A 24387-nucleotide genomic window follows, 5' to 3' on the forward strand; every position below is an offset into this window, starting at 1 on the left:
CCCTTTGCAGTAGCTGCAGCTACCAGCCTGGGCAGAGGTAGCAGCAGCTGCTGAGTAGTCCCTGCTTCACCTCCTGTCCCAATTACATAGTGTGGAGGTGCCATTTACACTCCTGAAATTAAGCACCAAGGCCTGTTGTTGGCCAGCCCTAACAAAGTCAGCGTTTCCATCTCTGTTACCACTCATGGGAAAGACCTCTTCTCCCTCTCCAGCCTCCCCCTTGGAACCTTGGCTTCCCCGCTATTAACACTCTTGTAGTGGCCCCGACAGGCCTCTGGTGCTAACACCCTGCCCAGCAAGGGTAGAACAATGCCAGACAGTGTCCTGGGACCATGGACAGGTCTGGTTTGGGGACCAGAGGCTATGTTGATGTGCACTGGGGTGCTGTGATGGGTGGGAGGAGTGGTCCACCAGCATGGCTATAGGCCTGACACACACAGCAAGTGGGCTCTGGCCTTGTTCCTACAAGCATAGCTGGGTGCCTGCTCCAAGCAACAAGAATACTTGAGATAGAGTATCTTGATAAGTGAGATATTTTGCGGGGTGAAAAATGTTTGAAATAATTATGTGCTACTTCTCTACAAATATATGTATTTTTGTGCTTATTTTCCTAAATGGAACTGAAAAGGTTAAAGTTCTAGCGGTAGGCGAGTGGCAGTTAATGGTTTATCCATCACGAGGTTATGGATGTATAATATAATTTTATAGCAGAGCAGACATTTGGCACCGCAACATGCCTTCACTCCACTGGGAGAGAGTGTTGCTTGGGATTGCCTGCTGTGCAGTGACTGTGACCCTCTGTTCCCTGTGCATTTGGCAGCTTGTTGTCAGGTTTCACAAAGGTAAGAAATACAGTTCTGCTGTATTCAAGCTCTTTGTGTTCTTCTGCCATTTCTGAAGTGCTTAAACATGATTACTGTTAGCTTCATCTCTGCCCTGGGCTTTTTAGGTGGTCTGTTTTTAATTAGCTCTCTGACATGGCTTTGGCGAATTGTCTTGAATGTTTCTTACTCTTTTGGTAGAAATCTGATCTACCTTTCAAAATATAGAAACAAATCTCTTGCTAGGCTGGTAAACTGTGCTTTGAAGAGTTACTATCTAGCTTTACAAGATAAGGAACACCATATAAACAAAACGTGCTGTGTATATCCATGACTTTATTACAATTTGCATTACAGAAAATTTTGTGGAAGGGTGTAGGAGACACTGATTTGTATACTCTATACCTGAAAATCAGGTCACTGTGCCCTCTGAAAACAGTTCCTTGTATGAACTTGAAGCAGAAAATTTGCCAGGGTTTCCTTTCAGTAGAATACTCAATAAATTGGTACAATATAAATTCATGCATGGACATGTATAGAAATAAAGTTCATAGAAAGAATCAGCTATTCCTTGCTGCTTGCTCAGCAAAAAGTCAGATGTAACTAGGGGCTAAGAGGAAGAACAGAGAAAAGTTTACATTTGGATTCATTAGGCTATATTTGCTTCAGGTGATTTATCAGATGTTTGCAGGGAGGGAGCAAATCTAAACACACAAAATGACACAGAAGTAAATAGTAATTGCTTAACTTGTAAATTGCAGTTGCTTCAAGGATGGAGGATATCTTCATGCCCACATGATGCAGCACTTGCTGTGCATAGATGGTGTAGTGTTTCTTCTTTTTCCAAACCTGAACTGCAAGTATCAGCCCTAGCAGTTCCCGGGATATTTGGTTTAAGAACAAAACATGACAAAATAAAAAGTTCTTAATGACACAGCATGATACAACAATCTTAGTTTTGATTAAATATATATATATATATAGTCAAAATGAATGTGATTCTTGAGATGGTTAATTTCTACAAAACTTAAAAGCCAAAGACAAATAAAAGGGAATATGTTTTCTGAAACTTAAAATAAAAACAGAATAACCCTATGTTTTTAAGCCCATGCCACTATTATTTAGGCCTAAGAGTTTTACTACGTGGAGGGTAATCGTGAAAGTTAGATCCCAACAGCCTTCTCAGCTGTAGAAGTACCACCATCAGTGCTTCCAGCCCAAGGCTGCCCTGGTTGCTTGCCTTCCCCTACTCTCCTGTAGGCAGCCCAAAATCTGATGCATCAAGCTCTCAATTGTTGTATGAGTTTCCCTTCCTTTTTCAGTAAGATTTCCAGTGGAGAAACCATGTGTTCTGGACAACTGATGGCAAGTGGAGACATTACCTAGCTGCCCATTGATGTTATTCCACTAGCATCATAGACATCTGGCTGAAACATAGCTGAGGCAGACTGAAATACAAATACTAAATAGCAGCAACATGAGCAAGAGTTGAGCAATGCTTTCCAAGAATTGAATTACCCCAGCTACGTGGCAGACTCCCTCTATTTGGCAATAATCTTCCAATTATATGAATCCCATTAAAATGTAAGAAATTAAGCAGTCTTAGTGAGAACATGAGGAATATACAATAGCACACGTGCTCCTGACAGCACTGTTAACTTTTACATAGCCTGGCTTTATTCCCTTTGCCAGCATCTCAAAACACAGACACTAAAATGTCATATCCATCTGTAGGCTTCAGTCTCATCTTTCTGTGTAATTCCAAGGAATAAATTGCACTTAGAGCACAATGTTTACTGTGAATGTCACAGATGGACTCCAAACTCCACCCTCCACTTCTGGACTGAGTGAGATAAACTGAGAGGAAGTCTTGGTTTGTGGGGAATTCCCCATGTCTTCAAGCCATTTCTCAAATGCCAATATCGTGGCATATTCAGAAGTTTCTGAGATCAGCAATTTCACTGCTATTGCATATATTCTGCTTTTTTTGTTTCCCAAAGCTGCTGCAGCCTGTGCAATGACTACTTCAGACAAAGCCCTCTATTCTCGCCAAAAGACAGAATGAAAATTGGCACCTGTCCTGGAGTGTGAATAGAAGCTGTGGCTGAGACCAGGGCATGGGTTTTTATTTGTGTTATACCATAGTTCCTGGCTTAAATCAGAATATCTCTCTGTGATTCTTGGATGTCTGATTATCCATCTGCTCATTACCAGTTTGGGTCTGGGGAATCTGTGGCCCTCTTTTGCCCCCTTGTTCCTGTGAAACCCTGCAGAAGCAATTTGTGCTTTTCACATATTCAACAGCTTGAGCTTCTTGCAGACTGGAGGCCCACACCATCACTGCTCCTGCTCTTTTGGCAGCTACACAGAACAGTTTCTGCCTATGTCTTTGTGGGAAAATGCAGATTCATTTCTGAAAGCTTTTACTCTACTGTCACAGGTGTATCCCCAGCATTATTACTGGGGATAAGGATGAACTAGTGGCTGAGTATGTGCCAGCCTGTGGATCACAGAATGAAATATTTTTTAGATGAAGATCCAAATAAATCAGCATCATATTTGTTTCTTCCCCTCATCAAATTATTCATCTGCATGTATATTTTACATGTTTATTTATATGTATCAACATCTTGATAATTTATTTATGCAGAAACTACAGGACCTGTGGTACCTCCTTGCTTCTGCCTCAATGGTGGACTCTGCCAGGATTCTACCTGCGTGTGCCCCAGCGAGTGGGCAGGACCATTTTGTGATATAGGTCAGTAAAAGCAAGGTAGCACCAGCAATTGGTGCTATGTCTGTGGTCCCCTCTGCTTTGGGAGGCTGCTGGCTTCTCTCCTGTCTCTTCAGCCCTGCTCAGCAGGGTCATATGTGCAAGCAGTGATGTGGTTCATCTTGCTTGCTGAGGCTCTATCTTTCACCCACTTCTGTCATTCTTTTGAATGAGTAATATATCTGGGGAAGATATTAGAGGTTTCAGCTGTCTGTGGTCTGTTTCTAGCCAGTTTGGCCTTTGTTTGAATTCCTCTGTTTGAACATCACAGTGACTTGAAAATCTGAGTCGGATGTCAGGGGCCGGTATTGCTCTCTCTGGATCTGCCAGTGCCAAGAGGGCACTATTCAGCTCAGTACTCTGCACGACTGAGGGGACTGCAGTATCCTCAGTTCCTGCTACTGCAGCCACAAGTTTTGGGTGAGTCAGATTTCTGACACCTGGTGTAGCACTGGCCTGGCTGCCTTCCATTTCAGGCTCCTCTGCCACAGCACAGCATCTTTGCACTGGTGTAAACAGAGGGGGTGCTCCCAGATGATCACCAAGGCTGGTAAGACCAGCCAGCACACACTTTTGGAGGTAGCAACCTTCACTGTGGCCACTCTGACATGCAAATAGGCTGCCATGTGGTTAGCTGTGCAGCTGCACCTTTGTCAAATGAACTCACTCTATTTTTCAGATGGATGCTGCAAGGTCTGCAGCTTATCCAGGAAAATATTCTTGGTGAGGATGCTAAGTAGATGGAAACTTCAGGTCTGCCATACTGCTTTCTTGTGATGGGCTGGGTACAGCAGCCGGCAAACAATGACAGGTTGGATGAGTTCATGATGTATTGGAACACTTGAGCAAAATAGTTCAGAGGAATCAGCTGCAATTTCAGCACTAGAAGCAAATCATGTTAATTCTAATTTCCTATGTCCTCTCCTCTGGGTATTCTGTATTGGATTTGCTGTCAATTGTAAAAGTTTATAGTGCCCATCTGTCCATTATTATCCTTTCCTGACAAATTCAACTTGCTAATGGGCTATATCTGTCCTTCCTAGCCACTCCCAACTATCCATGACATTGCCTCCTCTCTAAGAACTAACAAAATAAAGATGCATATATCATGTATTGGGAATAAAAACATGAATGTAGGACATAAAGGTGAGGGGTTAGGGCCCAATGGAGCATTGAGAGTGTGGACAAACAGCACAAAGGTTGTTCAGGAAGTTGAAAAAAGGAGTGATGGGGCTAGGTACTCATTCCTGGGTTTCAATGTCAGAAGAAAGGCAGCATCACCACAGAAGTATTAAAGTACATCGATATAGACAGGATTCATGCAACAGTGCTGCAAGATCTAACTAATGTCACTGTGGCTGCAGTCTGTCACCTGTGAAAAACCATGGTGATAAGGAGAGGCTACAGAGAACTGAAAAAAGACCAACATTATGCCCATCCTTAAAGGAAGAGAACTGGGGAAGCCATAAGCCAGTTAATTTCACCACTGACCCTAGAAGATGCTGGACTACATTCTCTTGGAGTCTATTTTCATGCATGTGAAAGACAAGAGAATAATTAGGAGCAGTCAGTATGATTTTACAAATGGCAATTCAAGCTTGAGCAACCTGACTGCCTTCTGTAGGAAATGGCTGGTTTTGTAAACAACAGGAGAGTGACAGATGTAAGATACCTCTGTTATTGTCTACCTCAGCGTTCTCATTTGGTGAGTGATTGATAACATACAATCTGGGTGAATGGACCATTAGCTGGGTTGAAATTAACTCCTTCCCTCTAGGGATGGTGATTCCACCACCTACGTGGGCAGCCTGTTCCAGTACCTCAGTACTCCTTCTAAAAGGAAATTTTTCCTAATACCCAATCTGAACCTCCCTTGGTGCAAATTAAGGCCATTAGCTCTCACCTCAATAAACAAGAGCCTTGAGAAATCTGGGGATCAGTCCAGTGGAAACCTCACAATAGCCAGCAAAGGCAAATGCTGATATCTGCATTTGGGACATGGGTATAGACAAGGAGACTGCTGGTTGAGGAAATATAGAACCTATAGAAAATAAGATCCACAGAAAGTTATGTGTCTAAGCAAGGAAGTCAGTGTCAGGACATAGAGAGGGGATCCAAATCTCCTGAGTCCTATCAGGACAATAAATATTCTTTGTCTAATGCCTGCCAATGGGACACAATCACCTGAAATGTGGTCTTAATTGACAACAGTTAGCAAGTACAAGATGCTGCAAATCCTAAGTCCATGCTGTGGTATATTTTCAAGCATTTGAAAGGTGAATCTGCATTGTTGTAGCAGTGTGGCATGACATGAGAATGCAATAGGCTGCCATACTGGGTCAGACCACAGGTCTACTAAGTTCACCATCCTGCCCATAGACACAGTCAATATGAAGTGTTTGGCAAAGGTGTGGTGTTTGGGGTAGCATGAGGGGGCCTTCTTGTGCCACCACCTCCCATTCCAGCAACCACATCATGTTTCGATCGCCAAATACTGTCCACCATTAATTGCTGCAGTCTCATTTACATCAAATCTGGATTTTTGTCCCCCCTCTGCTGTGTTCTGTGGCATTAAGGTACAAATACAATTAATACCTGGGTAACGAGATTCTGAGAGTGAAGCTTTATCAACTTCAAATATACGAGGGCTGAGGCAGTGAAAATAGTGCAGATATTAAAAGTTATGGGCTTTTATGTCTTTGGCGACCTTGTAAGCACCTCTTACAGCAGTTTGGTTTTAGGTAAGATTTACCCAACTGCTTTAACAGGCATTTATTTAATTTAAAGCAAAAGATTCAATGAGTTTCTACTGTCTCACTAACATTTTATTTGTGAAAATTGTTCCATCTATTAAAAACGCTTGATCAAAATATGTTTTCTTCTTTCTGTACAGTTAACTTCTGTGAAGACAGTGTTTACACAGTGAACATTTCTGAAAACGTTATTAAAAACCTTACTTTTGGAAGGATTGTAGTGGGTAAATACAGCAGCTCCAAAGAGAAGTGTGAACCTAACACTGTGAATGGTATGTGTTTCTTCCACTTCTGCTTCCCAAAGGCAAGTGTAAGGTTTGTGAAAGATATAAGCTCATTAGAGCAGGAGATCAGAGGTCTCTGCTTAAAGCAGAACTCAAGCAGCAGGAGCATAAATCTATCCACACAGTCTTCTGCCTCAAATGTAATTGATATGATACACATATATATGCCTGTTCAGAACCTGGCTGAGAGTCAGTTTATGTCACTAATGAACAAGTGTTTGATAGAAGAATTATCTCTTTATAACTTACTACCTTACATTAGGATTCAGGACACTTTCCATGAACTGTGGTTGCATTTTGGTATCACTTAAATGAGGGAAAAAAAGCAGGATTTGGGCTTCTCAAATAAGAGACCTGGGAAGTACAGAGTACTCCAGTAGCATATACCAGCCTTCAAGACCTTACGGAGGAGTTCCTATTGCAAGGATCTCCACAAGACCTTTTTATTTACTTATTTATGTTGTGATGTTTGGAGTATGTTTGTCAAGACATGATAAACAGTTTTTCAGATGGTTTAGTGTTGGTATTTTTTTGTCTCTGGTTTAAAAGAAGTGTTTCTATAGCTCTAGCATATTAAAGCCTTTCTGAATCTGGCAGGAGTAATTTTGTAAACTCTGACAAGTTTTCGTCTGAGTACAAAACGCGTTGGAAAATGTACAATGATTGATGGACACTTTTAATCCCAAGAGATAAGCGTTTTATATGCAAACAGCAAATAAGACCAGATAGATAGTCACACCCAGTGTGCAGTTTCAATTCCCAATGAAGTCATGTGCACGTACTACTGTACTAAATGCATACCTTAATGTTTTTTACAATATTACAGGTAACTCTTCAATTGCAGTCCGGCTGTGTTCCAGAAAGGGAATCATTCCTGTTTTAGAACCTCCCAGTATTCTGAATTGTAATGAAAATCTGGACTCTCTAGCATTACAGGTAATCTTCAATTATATCTTAACATGCTCTTTAAAGAGCGGCAGAGATTCTGCAGCATCACATTAAAAGAAATGCAATAGGTACTTAAGGCACAAAGTGTGTAGTTGTGTTACATTTCTTAAAACTCTACAGAAAGAAAAACAAACCATGAACATATTTGCAGAGGAATTATTGGGATGTGTCTGTTTTGCAAATGGCCTCTTTCCAACTGTGATTATTTCACATTGCTTGTTTTTGCCTGAACGCAGCATCCCATTTTATATTGCCCAGCCGGCCTGGAAGTTCCTCCCTCAGGTTCCCATTTCACAGCAAACACCTCAGAGTAGAAGCAGTGCTAACCCAGGATACTGAATTAAGGAGAAACTGGAAGGGATCCGGAGAAGACCAGCAGGAGAGAACACAGTGGTGCTAACACCGTTAGGAAGGATTAAGAGCAAAGCCTCTCCATTCAATCCCATGATAAGATGAGCATGGATGAAACACTCTTGTCCCTCAGTAACTTTCTGAATGACAAGCTGCTCCTGATAAAACCATAAGACCTTATGCTTTGCTTTAAGGCTTAGCTCTACCATACCCCCAAAACATGGGTCGTTGAACACCATTATGCATGCTACAAACAGCAACTGCTCCTCTTCTGCTTCTACTTCCATATTCCCTATTACTAGTTCCAAATGAAAAAAGGAAAAAGAAACCAGATACAGTTCCTCTAGGAGAGCTGATTATTCATTTTATTTATTTATTTATTTATTTTGCTTGAATCCTTGAGACTAAGATAATTTCCCAGTGTATAACTTTCATTAAATGGATCACAAGTAAAATCTTCTCTGTAATAATATCACAGAATTATGGAATCATAGAACCACAGAACTGTAGGGACTCCTGGAGATCATCAAGTCCAATGCCCTGCTAAAACAGGTCCCCTACAGCAGGTCACATAGGAAAGCTTCTTGAATCTCTATAGAGAAGGAGACTCCATAACCTCTTTGGGCAGCAACATATGGTATGCATTTGGTTGCAAAGTAAAGTTATTCTGCTGCCAGATTTTTAGTTTTGTTATGATTTTTTTTATGTTGTGCTGCCATCTAGTGAACTTAGGCCAGCCCAGGTTCTGAAGGTGCAAGCTAGGAGTACAAAGAGATGTTTATCCTAGTGATCCACAGGCCAGATTTAAAAGGGTTTTATGCCTGTCAGTGCAAATATTTACTATGAATACAAAGTGATGCTGCAAGTCAGAACAGTGACATGGTGTTCACATGGTGCACATCCTGATGCTATCAAATCAAATAGTAGGTATCTGGTGATTATAGATAGAAAACTCTTTCTTCCCTATGCAGCACACTAACCTTTATTTCCTACTACTCTGAGCTGTAGGAACTCCTCAAATTTGTGAGATTTAATTAAACTTGATTTTGATAGCGTAATGGTTTAGAAAAGAGATGACTTGGTGCACCGTTCAGTCAATCTCTATGACCTATGAAAAATATTCTTCTGATGATTAGCACACCCTTAAATCTTATTGTTACCTAGCTATGCTTTCATGTAATGTACAGATAATGCCTTATTTTGTATCTATGTTTGCATGCTTAAGACATTACAGGTGTTTATGCACATTAAGTGGTAACTGATTCCATCTGGATCCATCCAGAGCTTCTAAAAACTCTTGTTATTATCCCCAGCACTGGAACATTTTCTCCTTTTCTATATTTATTTCAATTTGATGCCCTACAACGTGCAAAAGAGAGGACAGCGTTCTCAGTCCAGCTTATGAGCGCTGCGCTAAGAAGCACTGCTATTCTGAATGACATTTCTTAGTTCTTCAGATGGCTTTTCAAAAAATCCAGTTCTGGTTATTCAAGGAATAGTGAAAGGCAGACAGAAGTTTGCAAACTCAGAAGCTCAAGGAGGCCTTATTACTGCCTGCAGCCATTGCTAGGAAGAAGTGGAGAAAGACATGGTCAAACTCCTTTTTTTGCTACATGTATAATTTGATTTCATGTAAGAAAGTTCTGAAAATGATGTCTCTTTTTTTCCTTTTCTTATTTTCTTTTTGCTGAATGGCATTTCCCTGATAGGTGGGAACTGCAGACACCAGCAATGTTTCAGCAATTGCAAGTAATACTCAGATCCTTACCTCCATTCCCAGTCGACTGACAACGCAGAACATCTCTGCTGCTGCAAATATTGCAGTGCAGATTCTAAGAAAACCAAATGTTTCAGAAGACTCTCAGGTGAGTATTAATAGGACAGAAGAAAGTTTTTATGGCTTAATACTTGGGATATGGATTCTGTCTTCCCTCCATCAGCACAAGGAACACTTTCTCCAGTGTGCTTCTGATTAACTTTACATAACAACACAATCAAATGCATCCATTTTGCCATTTAATGATCCAGTGGCCCTGAGTGCATTTTTGTGGATTCACTGCTGCTTTAGTTACCAAAGCCAAATGTAAATTTGGGTTTATCAGTTGTATGGACTTGCCCATATCTGAAATTCTAATACTAGCATCATTTGATGTTTAAAGTCATCATTTAATATTCCCTAAGTTAATAGGATCTGGTACATGTGAACCATTGGCTCTAAGCTTATATTCTCTCTAATTACATCCTATATTTTGTTTACTCCACAGCATATGTTTTCAAGAAATGACTACTGCATTCTTACTTTGCCAGTGCACTATGTAGATTACACACATCTGACCCCCTACTTTTATGTTCTTGTTGCTTTTTTTTTAATGTTTTAATAAAGAATATAAATTAAACAAAAAGTTTTGATACGTATATACATTAATATATATTATATGTGGCCCAAGATAATTGCTCCCTATTCAGTATGTTTCACACAAGCAAAAAAGTTTGGACACTCACTGTAAACAAGGGATTCTTAAGTTTAACTGCTTTCGAACAGTACTTATTTTTTTTCTTCTTGACTCAGGCATCTGTGGCAGTTCTAACTACAGTGAGTCAGCTCTTGGATGCCAATGAAACAGAATTCAATGACAATAATCTTGTCAATGTTACAGCAAGGTAATGTCAGCCATTGCCCTTTAAATTAGATGTAGCAAACTGCATTTTCCCTTGTGTTTCTTAATGAAAATCATCACGAACATATGAAAACTTCTTTAGTGTTCAATGTGCATTTGATTTGTTCAGTAAATTTACACCTTTTTGACTGATTTTTTTCTGTTTTGGATAAAGAACGTGGGCAGGGAATAAGTGGGGACATTTGGAATTTTCCAGTATGGTTGTTGGTTGTCATCAGCAGTTCACGTTTCACAGTACTGTCTGCGGATAGATAGGGGTTTACATGATGGACTAACCTACTAGCTGGTATTCTGCCACTTAAAACCATTTCCATTTTATTTCACTTCACTTCCCAGAAGTCTGAAGTACTATTGTAATTCATAGCATGTGGAAAGGGAAAGCTACCAACACTCTCTCCACAAAGGAGCAACTTCCTATGTTTGTTAGAAATTTCTGACTTACCTAACAAGCTGTTTCATGCTTGACTGTATGCTAGATTTCACACTGTCCCCATTCCCAGGTCCATGTATGACTAAATCCTGCTTCTCCTGATGTTAGAAAGCAACGCTTCTGTTGACTTCAAAAGTAGCAGAATTTCCCCTGTTCTTAGAGAGAACATGGACAGCCTCTTCATTCTACCTGATGTGCCAGAGAATCAAATCAGAGAGCGAGCTGAGCCTATGACTGTTTGTGACAACTAAAGGTGTCTTCTTTCCCATTCATTATTTTATTGCAGCCTCACGAAAACAATGGAAGAATTTTCTTTGACGGGCAATGTCACTCAGCCCAATGTGGCAGTCCAGTCTGCTCCACTGAAACTCAGCTCCTCTACAGTTCTGTTTTTGGCACAGAGAGGTAAGCTTGCACATGCCGTTGGATTTACAAGCACAGGGAGGTATGCACCATAAATTCTAATGCAGATGTTTTTAATTTTTCTAGACACAACCCTGGGATATTTTCCATCAACAAAACTAGAAATACAGGAAAACGTCCCTGGGCTTACTAGTGAACTGAGTACTGAAGTCCAGATACTGCTTGATATTAAAAGTAACAGTAAGTTCTTTTACCTACTGAAATCTGAACCTGGGAACATTTTGAATGAATATTCCTTAAAAACGTGCTTTGGAAATAACTTTAAAAAAATGGAACCTGAATGTAAACTTTTTTATAACAACGTTTTTAATGCATGTTGGTACCAAACACAATGGCACAAAACCACACATGTCAAACAAGCCACATAATCTTATATATAGGTTAATGCAGATGTGCCTGTAATGGCTAGAAAGCTTTTTATGTTTTGTTTTTCACTTGTTCTGTTCTTTAAAAATTCAGAATGTAATGAATCTTTGACCAAATCTCTGTAGACATAAAGATCAAAATCCAGTACATATCTACCTTGCCTGAAATCCAAAGTCATCAGCCATTTCAGTGAAAATTCTTGCTACTGTCAGGTGTCAGCCAGTACACTGACGCTGACAATGATCCTGTGGAAAACCAGTGTGATCATGTGAAGTCTTTATCATATTGCCTGTAACACTTCTCTCAAGAGGATTCAACTGAATTCATAGCTTATTAAATATATATGTATATATATAAAATTCAGTATTAAATGCAAAATTGTGACATAGCTATAAAATGATGTTACTCTTTCGCGATAAAAGAAAAAGTAAAAATCTAGGAATGAAATCAGTTATATAAAACACAATTTTTGCTTTTTTAATTCAGCAGAAATTAAGACTCGTAATTTAAATCAAGAGAGTCCAAAAACGGGCTGAAGTGAGAAGAGCAGCCAATCTATTTTATTTTATGACTTCCTACCAGTTGTAAATGTCCGTGTTGTTACTGTTTATTACTTAGTAATACCAAAAGCCTGGACATTTTGAGTGTGTATATATATCTGGATTTAGGATATTATCCTCATTGTCGATGTTTTTCCTCAGAAATGGCATTAAGAGAAAGGAAATTATTTTCACACTGCACTGAAGCAAAAATTGAAGATGAATCTTTTGAGATTCATAGAAAAGACATTCTTCTCTACAGCTTAAACAGATTCTACCTACATATCTTGACAAAAATCTGCTGTAAATAGCGAATACGTGAGCAGCATAGAATAGGCTACTTCTAAGGCACCAGCTTCTCTGATATCTATATCTTCTTTGCTGTTTGCCTAGCGAAGGTTCGTCAAATGATGGCAGAGTTGGCTTTGTCCTTTATCAAAATGACAAACTCTTCAAGTCAAGGATTTATAAGAGTAACAATAATTTATCTAAACGAATTGTTTCCGGCAATATTGATGGCGGAAGAGCCAGTGGTGTTGAAATAGCCTTCAATCCCAAGGTAAGCTTCTTTGAAATGCCATGTTCAGTTTGACAAGAGGCTGTCCTTGTTCTACTACCTGTCTTCAGTAATCTCTTCAGAAAGAGATATAAGTAGAGATGTTTTTTTGTTTGGTTGTTTTTTCTTGCTTCTTTGTTTGTTTTGTGGGAGGGAGGATGGTGGGTTTTTGTTGTTGTTATTTGTTTTTATGGCATACCACCTTTATTTGTGGCAGTAAGTAGTTGAGAGAGTGCTGGATTCTGATTTGGGCTTTCAGGTTGATGCAAGCCAGCAGCATGTTCTTGCAGCCCAAAAGGTCATCTGTATCCTGGGCTGCATAAAAAAAAGACAGAAGGGAGAGGGAGGTGATTGTCCCCCTCTTCTCCACCCTTGTGAGGCTCCAGCTGGAGTACTGCAGTGAAGTCTAGGGCCCCAATCACAAGATAGATATGGAACTGTTGAAGCGGGTCCAGAGGAGGGCCGTGAAGATGATAAAAGGGCTCCTATGAGAAAGGTTGAGGGAGCTGGGCTTCTTCAGCTTGCAGAAGAGAAGCAAGCTGTCAGCAAGCCATGTGCCGAGGGCAGGGGATGGTTTGCAGAATTTATATTGTATTCCTTTTACAGTGTAGATTCAGCAGTTATCAAGTGGCAGTAATTTAAGATTTCTAATGTATGAAAAGTGTTGTTTGGCCTGTGCAGGCTTTCTTGGAATTTTATTTAATGCTTTGTGGATGTTGATCTGAACTGTAATTACCTGAATAATTAATAATTAATAAAAACTTCATTGGCAGTCTTGACTGAGAAAGGTTGTTGAGAGTTTGAAAAGCCAGCTATTACTGATATCCTTCATAAAGCTTCCTGGAAAGCCTGGAAATCTCGTAGTAGCTGTCAGCTCTCTTTTCAAAAGATAACTGTCTGTACACCAGTGCATACCTGTTTTTGTTTTTCTAGCTCATTTTTCTTCTTGTAACCCCATTTCATAGTACAATACATCCGAACTTCAACTGCATGATCATGCCTGTGTCTTTTGGGACTATGCTATCAACGACTGGAGCACCGCAGGCTGTACGAAAGGAAGAGACCAATTCTTGAGATGCAAGTGCAATCACACTACTAATTTTGCTGTTTTGATGGTAGGGCATTAATCTTTCCCAAATGGGCAAAGTCTGGTGCAGTAGCTCTTTTATTATTGGTTTCCAATTGATCTCTGACTTACAAGGGCTTGAGTGCAGTACCCTGGCTTGGAGAGTGCTGAGCTAGAAGGAGCAGCAGCTGAAGATGTACCCATTTTTCTCTGATCTTTGGCCGAGCTGGCAAACTGGGACCTGTTTTCCCTGGGATGATGGAAGGCCAAAGGTATGGGTGCATCCTGGCTTACTCTGGCATAAAGCCTGGCCATGTCCACCTGACTTTGCACCTAAGCTGCAAGGAAGTGGTGGCTCCCCTCTTGCTGTGGTAGCCCCCAGCTCTGCACCTAAGCTGCTGCAGCTGACTGTTAAATGTCTGGAACCTAAGGTAGCCTGACACCAACAACAGAGTACCTTGGGATCTGTGTTGGCTGTGGTACTACTTTGTGCTGGGCAGACAACTCAAAGCACTTGGCACTTTGCTTATATGTTAACAAGCAACAACTCATCTGCAAATATTAAACCTACTACCATTTATTTTTATATAATGCCTTCTTATACTTACAAGACTATTTGGGTATGACTGTCTCCATCCTTCATTATTCTGCCAGTATTGGTTTCCGCTTCTCTGAGCAAAGCACTCTCTGGGTGGCATCAGGTCACTCACTTTCTGAGTGTAAGGATTTCAGTTTCTTTTTACTTCGCCTTCAAAGAACAGCATTTCCATATTTATAATATTTACTTGCTTCCCTTTATATGCATACCCTTATTTGCACAAAACAACTATATTCTAAGAGAAGATTTCCATTCATTTAAGCATAGTTATTTTCTGTTTCTCTGACTGCATTTAAATTTTGCTCACTGCTTCATTAACACTATACAAAGGCTGGTTTTGATTTAGAATTCCTCACAACATCTTCTCTTAGACCTTGACCTCAGAAGTCAAAATTTAGAATATGAAAAGTTAAAGCTGTTCTTTTCAGTCTAAGTTGATTTACATCTCTTTATGAATAATTCAATTGCTATTTTGCTGAACATCTGATTGGCTTTCTTAAGTCTTCTTTTGCAGTTCTTCACAAGCCTCTCTTGATTTGATGTCAGGGATAATTTTATGTGATCTGGAAGTTTTGGCAGTACCTAGCATCAGTCATAACTTTACTAAAATATTTTCATTTCCGTGTGCAAATAGAAACAAATTTTACAAAGAAAATGATATCTTTTTATCTTACAACTGATGCAAATTGTTTTCTAGGCCTTTCAGATCAAATATAAATACGCTAAGCCTTTGGAGTATATCTCTTACGTTGGTGTTGGATTGTCCATTGCTGGTCTTGTCATTACCATTTTGTTTCAAATATTTACTAGGTAAGATGTAAAACTGTATTTTGTGCCAAGCTACAATGTTTTGCTCTGTATTTAGTTTGGGGGAAAACATAGATAGAATCCAGATTGCAGCATATGGCAATATCACTGATCAGCAGACAGTATTAAAAAACTATCTAATTGTTTTGCATAGTTTAGGAAGGTGTCTTACTTGTTGCTGAAGTTATGAGATGTCTATATACAAGAAGCTATGGCATGCCACCTTGCTGTGGTGGATGGTTTGTTTTCTGTTTTTTCCAACACAAATGTTCAATCTAAGAATGGGTAGGGGTGCTGCTACAGGGCAGCTCACCAGCTATGAGATAATAAAGCAAGCACTGTGTGCTACTGAGGACCAACTCAAGGGTTTATCCTTTTTGGCATCGTCTCCCACAATCATGACTACAAATGTGATCTCTGAGTTATGTATTAGCATGATATTTGCTCAGTCTCCATGGGGGTAGTGGTGTTCTGTTGTGTAATAACAGTATGTTCCTTGACTCTCTGATGTCTGGGTCAGTCATTTGTCAATACAGACCCTCAGCTGTATTATTGCTATATTGATCCACACCACACAATGAGGCATTTGCTTCTTAGTTCTCATTAATTACCTAAAAAATGTGAAATAATCTTTCATCATCAGAATGGCCCATTTCTTATGTTCCCGTATATCCCATGTCTGGCTACTACATACAATTTCTAATCAGTTATCTTTCTTCTCAGTAGTTACGAATATGTCTGTTACATTTATATCTTCATTTACTTCATTTACTGCTAGTCATTTCAGTCCTCACTTTTTTCCCTTTGATTTTTAGTCATGTGGAAAAATATAAATCACTCCTAAGTTTCTCCTCTTTCTGTCCCATTTACGCATTTCTCTGCTTTCTGTTGCTTACTGTTTGATAGTTTATATACTTTGTTGTCTCATGTTTATAAAATGTCTGTAGGAAACAGATGATTTCAAAGCATCATGATATATAGCAATGCAGATTAAGTATGCTTCTTGTGTTACAGTTTTATAATGAATTATTACATTCAGATACAATTATTGTAGATTTTCTAGATGGATTTGTCTGGGTTTAATGGTGTTTTGTGATTCCTCCTTGAGCAAGGAGCAAAGTCATGCCAACAGAGCTGTAGCTATTATGCATTAAGAACTCTCTCATCTTGCTTGAATGAATGTAAATTTGGAGTAATTCCATCAAGGTCAATGTATTTCAGATTTTTTCTCTGCACACTCTACCTTGCTTTTGATATCAACTCGAATGAATAAGTGTTTTATAATCTCTTTTATTTTGCTTTCCCTTTTTTTTCCCTCCTAAATATATTCCTACAAATAGGAAAACACGAAAGTCATCTATAACGTGGATGTTAGTGAGTCTCTGTTTTTCCATGCTAATTTTTAACATCATCTTCATCTCTGGAATTGAAAACCAAAATGCCAGGAAAGCCAGTAGTGATACCAGTGGAAATAACCAGCAATTCAATACTTACACCACCACTAATACCATACTCACATCTGATGTGGTAGATCCTCCTGCAGATGCCTGGTGCATGGTTGTGGCTGTTCTGCTGCACTACTTTTTGTTGGCAACATTTATGTGGACAGCACTCAATTCTGCACAGCTGTACTTACTGCTGCTTAGGACCATGAAACCCTTTCCTGGACACTTCGTTCTAATCATGTCAGCAATCGGATGGGGTAAGATTTAAAGCTGTACGTATTTCCAACTCTTACCAAAATATCAGTACATAGTACAGTCAGAGAGAGGTATAAAATAGCAGATCAGTAGTGAGGAACTGTAATCTCTCTCTCTCTGCTTTAGGCAATAAATAATAAATAATCCCCTGTTACAGTTTACTCAACTGGTATAAGCTAAGCTTGTTTTCACTTTCTCGGTGCAGCACTGAAATCAAGAGCTCATTCACCAGCACAGCAACACACATCTATTGCATGTAGGACAAATCTTTACACTAACTGTGGTATTCAACAATTAGTTTCTGTCAACTACAGGATTTTATTTTTTTTAGATACAGTGATTGCATATATAGACTCAAAGTCTCTCTCTATATATATCTATATATATATATTGAGCTCTCTCTGAGATGTGTCATGACCTCCACCAGAGCCTTGCATGCATCCAAAAGCATGGGCTGACTTACATAATTTGTTATATATGATGTATTATTATTATTATTATGTAATAATATTATTAATATTATGAGATTATATTAATTACTATTAATAATTAATATTATTGAGTAATATTATGTAATAATATAATGTTATGTAATAATATTAATTAGAGTGCATTCTTAAAACAGTAACACTGCAGCAACACTGCAGGCTGAAAGGAAATTATATGATAGAGGACTGAAGAATGCAGTTAAATGCTCAGTAGGTGAAGTAAAAATCCCAGCCTCCTTCAAGACACCGTTCTGATACAGTAGACAAGACTACCTGCCCTTTCCATGTTGTGTATTCAGCACGTGTGGTATGTTGTTTCTAATGGCATCTACCAAGCAGCTTAGATTTCTGACTCACTGCTTCTCAGACTTTGAGAGCACAGCCAATAGTTGGCAGTCTGGAAGATCTACAGTAGGGCTGAAGGAGGAAATAAGCAAGAAGTTATTTACATAGAATGGAGATAAGCCATTTCTGTGTAACTGAACAATAACAAGCCAATGTCTCTTTTATTAATTAGGGGTCCCTGCTGTAGTAGTTGCAATAACACTCGGAGCTACTTATGGAGAAGGGAAAGCTTTAAACTACCGACAGGAAGAATTGTAAGTTTGTGTATCATTTCAATACTTGCTATCGTATACCTCACATGATGGCTTATTATTAATACCATTCCAGGTTTAGTTTTAGTACATTATTTTGTATATTTAAGTGTCTGTATTAAAAAAGGAACAACAACAACTTTCTTCACTCAAACTTAACTTTCACTTTATTATCAACAAAAAAAAAGGAGGTAAATATGATTGCAGGGGAACCTCACCCTCCTGAAGCTGCTTCTGCTTTTGTTTCAACCTTTATCTGTAAAGGTTTTCCTTTTGCTCTTCAGATTTATTCCAATATTTACTCTAAACTTGTATATGGCAGACAGATACCTATTCGGTTAGCTATATGCCCCTTTGTAATATTCACCTCTGCATTTTATTTGATAAATCAATGGCATTCACCAAAGAAACACAATTGAAAGCCCTGTTGTTGAGGAATGATTGCCAGTCAGAGACAGGCTAGGGCAAAAAAGCCCTAGGAGGTCCTTCAGGATGAAAAACAGCCAACTGTTTGGTTTTGTTTTGCTGTATTGAACAACGTGCCTGACAAATCTTTTGAAACTGTCTCTTTTTATATTAAAAGTTGCTGGCTTGCAGCCCTGGATCACAATCAGAATTTCAGCATGAAAAAGCCCATGTTCTGGTCCTTCCTTTTGCCAGTAGCATTCATACTCCTCTTTAACATCATCATCTTTGTCGAGATCATTGTTTCCGTGATATGGAAGGAGAACAAAAACCTGACAAGGTGAGGTGGCATAGAATTCCTGAGATCTTTCAGAATGTATATTCCTCAAATCTCTTGTTAAGAGCTCCGACTTCCTTGTTAGAAACTCAGATTTTTGAGAAAATCTTTTGTTTTAAAGTAATGCACACTTAAAGCAGTCAGAGAATAATTTCCACTGCTGTAAGGGGTCAGGATTTTCTCATTTACAGAAATGAGCACATTGCAGGCTTCCCCCACTAACAACCATCACTCTGGTTTTGGTTGCCATGTTACTCAACTTGGCTTCAATGAAAGTTATGCTTTACTGTTTACTAATGCCAAAGAACTAACCTATTCAACAAAGCTTTGCACTTCAATCCTTTTACATACAATTTTAATAGTTAAAGCAGACTGAAATACTGTATCTCTGACTCCTTCTGTGCTTAAGAAAAACTGGATATCCAGATTTCAATAGCAGCTAATTCTTGTACTGACCACTGTGAACATTAGGATTGAAGTTATTCCAAAAAGCTTATCATAGCAAACATGCTGATTTCCAGTGTTTCATGTTGCCTTGGTAAACATCACATTTCAATCAAAAAAATATACAACCACACTAGATATTCCAGAGACGAAGTATTCGTACATGCTTGGGCAGATTTCTTTTTTTCAATTCATTTCCCGGGTGATACCCCAAACAAATGCAGTAAGATATATGTTCTCAGTTCATCTGTGTAACAGATATTTGCAATATAGCCCTCAGTAAGTAAAAAAAAAGAAAGTTTAAACTCAAAAAGAGATTAAATGACAGAGAAGGATTTTCGTGTGTGTTTGTTTTTTTCTAGGAATAAAAAGGATTCACTCATGAAAAAGATGACTGCCACTATCTCCATAGTTGTAGTGCTTGGAATCACTTGGACGATTGGCTATCTCATGCTAATAAGTCATGAGGAAACAAATCTTTTTTTCAGCTACGTGTTCTGCATTTTTAATGCCACACAGGTAAAGTATCTAGCAATTCTGAGACTAACAATTTAGACAATGGAAAAAAATGCATATATGCCTGATCCATTTGTTGAATGAATGGTGGTAGAGTGGAAGACCTGAATGCAGATACAGAATTTTTTCAGACAGGGATGCTGTCCTTCTGGTCACAGAATCACTGAATCACAGAATTGTAGGGGTTAGAATGGACCACCAGAGATCATCGAGTCCAACCTCCCTGCCAAAGCAGGTTACCTATACCAGGTCACACAGGTAGGTGTTCAGGAGGGTCTTGAATATCTCCACAGAAGGAGACTCCACAACCCCCCTGGGCAGCCTGTTCCAGTGCTCCGTCACCCTCACCATAAAGAAGTTCTTATGCACATTCGTGTGGAACTTCCTATGAAACTTCCAGTTTTTGGTCATTTCCGCTTGTCCTGTCTCCACACACTGCTGAAAAGAGCCTCGCCTCGCCACTTTGCCCCTCACACCTTGGATATTTATAGATCTGGATCAGGTCTCCTCTCAGTCTTCTTTTCCCAAGGCGAAACAGACCCAGTTCCCTTAGCCCTTCTTGATAGTGGAGATGCTCCAGGTCCTTCACCATCCGCTAGTTACAGGTCTCCAACTGGACTCTGCACCGCCAATGACAACCCTCTGTGCTGTGACAGTCAGCCAGTTCTCAACCCACCTCACCGTCCACTCATCTATCCCATACTTCCTCAGCTTTGTTATAAGGATGTCATGAAGGACAGTATCAAATGCCCTGCTGAATTCAAGGTAGACTACATCCGCTGCTCTCCCCCCATCCACCCAGCCAGTGACAATGTCATAGAAGGCTACCAGGTTGGTCGAGCATGACCTCCCCTTGGTGAACCCATGCTGAGTACTCCTGATAACCTCCTTTTCTTCCAATTGTCTGGAGATGGCATCCAGCTCAAGCTGTTTCATCACCTTTCCAGGGGCAGAAGTGAGGCTGACTGGCCTGTAATTACCCAGATCTTGCTTCCTGCCCTTTTTGAAGACCAAAGTGACATTGGCTATCCTCCAGTCTTCAGGCACCTCCCCCATTCTCCAAGACCTCTCAAAGATGATAGAGAGGGGTTCAGCAATCACCTCTGCCAGCTCCCTCAGCACTCGTGGATGCACCCCACTAGGTCCCATGGATATATGAACAGTGGGGTTGTCTAGGTGCTCACGGGCCACCTTGTCCCTGACTAAAGGGAAGTCTTCCATTCCCCAGACCCTCTCACTAGCCTCCAGGGTCTGGGATTCCTGAAGGAGAGCTTTGCCACTGAAGACAGAAAAAAACAAAAACAAACAAACAAAAAACCACAAATGCTTTTCTCCAAAGCAATATGATATTCAGAGTGAATATCAGGAAAAAAACTTCCTTGTCAGGTGAGTTGGAAATCGATGACCCTTGAGGTCCTATCAAATCCAAACCATTCTATGACTCTATGATTAAATGATTCTGTGATTTAAAACTAAAATAATGAACAGAGACAGAATACAAATCTGTTTCAAAGAATTAGGTTTTTTTCCTTTTTTATTTTTTTTTCTTCTTATTTTTTTTTTTTCTTCCTTTCCCTTCAGGATTCTCTCAATTAACGTTTTAAATGAGAACTCAGAACTTTTTCAGTCCTGCTTTACCTCCATATATGTCAGCTGAAAATAATGATAGGGTACACCAGTCATGTTTATTGCTTAAGAGTCAAGCAAGTCTTACATGCGTCCTATTCATTAGAAGACATATTAACTAATTCACTACAATGTGCAAATGAGGTAACTATAGCTGCAATTTCATGTATTTCAAGGTGTTAAAGTCATTGTTAGTGGTTGCTGAAAACTATCTTATAGTTGCTTTCTTTTTTTCAGGTCAAATAATACTAACTAATCTCTTCTACTTTTATCAATGAAACATTAATGCTGTGCTTTTGGTTTTTTTTCCATAGGGACTTCAGATTTGTATTCTGTACACTTTCAGATCCCCAATCTTCAAGAAAAAAGCTTCTGAAGTGTTTTCTGTTTTGAGGGTACCAGGGATACAATTTTATCTGCCCTCAGAAATTTACCATGTTTCAAAATCACAGCCTTCAAAGCATTCCCAGGGAATTTTCAGATTATCTGAGACTTCTACGGAAAATATTTCCTTGTCCACTCTCCCTCACGGCTGTTAGAAACCTGTAAATATATTAAATATAATCCTGAATGTTTTTTTCATGGCTTGCTTTATGTAGACCTCACTGGTATCTTGAATGACGGACATACCGTTCCAACTGCAGGTAGCCTGGAATAGATTTTAAGACAAGAACAGCAGGAGTAAAAAGTAGTACTGCATGTGTGTGATTGTGCAGAGGTAACACAACGGTACATCCTGATACCACTTGCACTGCAGGCAACGGAGAAAGGTCTTTGAAAGGAGGCTATTATAGATTTGTGTTACAGTACAGACATATGAAGTTGCTCTGTTCATGCCTTTTTCATCACTCAGGCCAGTTTAACACATTTACCTAGACTGTGTATTGTAGCTCTTCTCTCCCTTTTGCAAGAACAATTTTAATTTAATAAGAAACCAGAAGGTAAATCAGATGTACAGTTTTTGCTGGGTCTGAGTCCAAACTATATGTACTACCTCCATAAAATGTTGAGTTTGTGCCTGTCTTATAAATATATATATATAAATATAATCTAGGTACTATTCACATCTCCCCAGCATTCACCTATGTTAGGATGTCTGTTCCCTTTTGGAAGTAAACAGGTGCTGCCAGATACCAGCTGGGGTACTTCAGCCAGCATTTGGCCACATTCTGGCTTTTGGCTGCACCTTTCTTTCTGTTTCTCCATCCTTTGGTGTTATGGAGAGCTTGGCAGAGGAACAAGCAGCTCTTTGCCCTTTGTAACCTTGAGCAGAGTTCTAAGGCCCACTGTAGAGGGCTGTTGTCTACCAAATGGGAGTAAATATTCTGGCACATCTCATTCTCTGTGTGAAGAAAAAAAAGCCTGAGAAATGTGGACAGGCAATTTGAAAAAACATTATCTTTTTTTTTTTTTTTTTTCCAAATGCATTTCTATGCCTTGCTGTCTCTGGTTTACAAAACAAATACTATCACTATGTTGAGTTTTTCATAACCTGCCTTAAAAAGCATGGCCAGCCTCCCCCATTAATAAGCCTCCAAAAGAGCCAGCTATCAGACACAAGGCTGAAGTTCACCACCATTGCTCCAGAAAGGCAAAGGTCAGTAAAACTTATCTAGGAAAGGTAATCGATACTTTTATGGCTTTTTTTTTTTTTTTTTTTTTTGACAGGTTATGTATGTTTCAGGTTGCATATTAAATACTTGTAAATCCAATTTGTAACACCTGCCTTTGCTGACTCCTTTAGCTTTAGCAATTATAATGTGGTTTAGGAAGGACGATCATGCTGTCAAAAACAGCTATGATATTGTGAGGGTGGCTCCTTCAAAGAGTAATAGCACTTTCTTGTTCTCCAAATCCCATTTAATTTTGAATACAGATCTTTTTAAAAGCTTAATAAATACATTATTCCCATATTATACCAAAAACGCAAAAACAAAAAACCCAAACATGCACACACAAAAACTACAACCAAAGTATATATAATACTGGATTGCAAAATGTTGACTTTTAACTAACCACATCAAACACACTGTTTTGAATGCTTTTAGATACTAGCAAAACACTTTAGAGCAAGTACCAAGGATGTCAGAACTAAAAGAAAAAATTTCCAGCATAAAAAATATTGAAAATTATAATTTTTATGGGTTTTTTTTTTTTTTTTCCTTATCCAGGGGATCTTAATTATAAAATTGAAGCAAAGCAAAATTTAGCCTTTTCTGGTTATATGTTTAATTCTTGTAGGCTCAATAGTTCAACTCTTATCTATACACGTGGAATATACTAATCTTAATAATGTAGTGAACTTTGGCATTCTTTGTGATATGTGTGCTTTAAGTTCAGGAAGTTTCTCCTTGTTAACACAGGGAAAAAGCTCCTTTGATAAAGAAATATTATGGAGGAAGATTGATTTGGACAAGGGAGAATGGTTTTAAACTGAGACAGGGAAGGTTTATGTTCATTATTAGGAGGAAGTTTTTCACACAGAGGGTGGTGACACACTGGAACAGGTTGCCCAAGGAGGCTGTGGATGCCCCATCTCTGGAGGCATTCAAGGCCAGGCTGGATGTGGCTCTGGGCAGCCTGGTCTGCTGGTTGGTAACCCTGCACATAGCAGGGGGTTGGAACTACATGACCATTGTGGTCCTTTTCAACCCAGGCTATTCTATGATTCTATGATTCTATGAATTGTCTGTTCAAAGGTATGAAAAACGACAGCTTGTATTTGTAATGGACACAAAGGTCCTGTCTTCCAGACCTCTTCCCTATGTTACTAAAACTGAAGAGATGATACATATTTCTTTACATTGAAAATGGCCTAATTATTTCTAATTATGTTCTCATACTTATCTACCAGACTTCTTGTATGATGGACCCATTAACTT

The 24387-nt window shown here is 39.2% G+C and overlaps 1 protein-coding gene across 1 annotated transcript; it reads left to right on the top strand.

Annotated features, from left to right (window-relative positions):
* The first annotated feature begins 732 nt into the window (after positions 1 to 732).
* ADGRG7 (adhesion G protein-coupled receptor G7) lies at positions 733 to 22513 on the top strand. Its single transcript, XM_085525829.1, has 16 exons — positions 733 to 842; positions 3472 to 3579; positions 6488 to 6619; positions 7458 to 7567; positions 9640 to 9795; positions 10500 to 10591; positions 11325 to 11443; positions 11528 to 11641; positions 12765 to 12925; positions 13888 to 14037; positions 15284 to 15396; positions 16734 to 17095; positions 18099 to 18180; positions 18761 to 18922; positions 19726 to 19882; positions 21820 to 22513. Exons 1-16 carry the CDS (start codon positions 734 to 736, stop codon positions 22042 to 22044), a joined length of 2352 nt encoding a protein of 783 aa, XP_085381955.1. The 5' UTR covers position 733; the 3' UTR covers positions 22045 to 22513.
* Positions 22514 to 24387: the final 1874 nt, after the last annotated feature.

Source organism: Coturnix japonica, chromosome 1, assembly GCF_054131305.1.
Source record: "Coturnix japonica strain WE chromosome 1, WE-NBRP24, whole genome shotgun sequence".
Lineage (NCBI taxonomy): Eukaryota > Metazoa > Chordata > Aves > Galliformes > Phasianidae > Coturnix > Coturnix japonica.

Excerpts from the sequence above, each read along its gene's own strand:
- ADGRG7 (XM_085525829.1), top strand. The coding sequence starts at position 734 with ATGCCTTCACTCCACTGGGAGAGAGTGTTGCTTGGGATTGCCTGCTGT. Across the intron at positions 9,796-10,499 it reads ATGTTTCAGAAGACTCTCAG|GCATCTGTGGCAGTTCTAAC; the intron begins GTGAGTATTAAT and ends TTCTTGACTCAG. Across the intron at positions 11,444-11,527 it reads TCTGTTTTTGGCACAGAGAG|ACACAACCCTGGGATATTTT; the intron begins GTAAGCTTGCAC and ends TAATTTTTCTAG.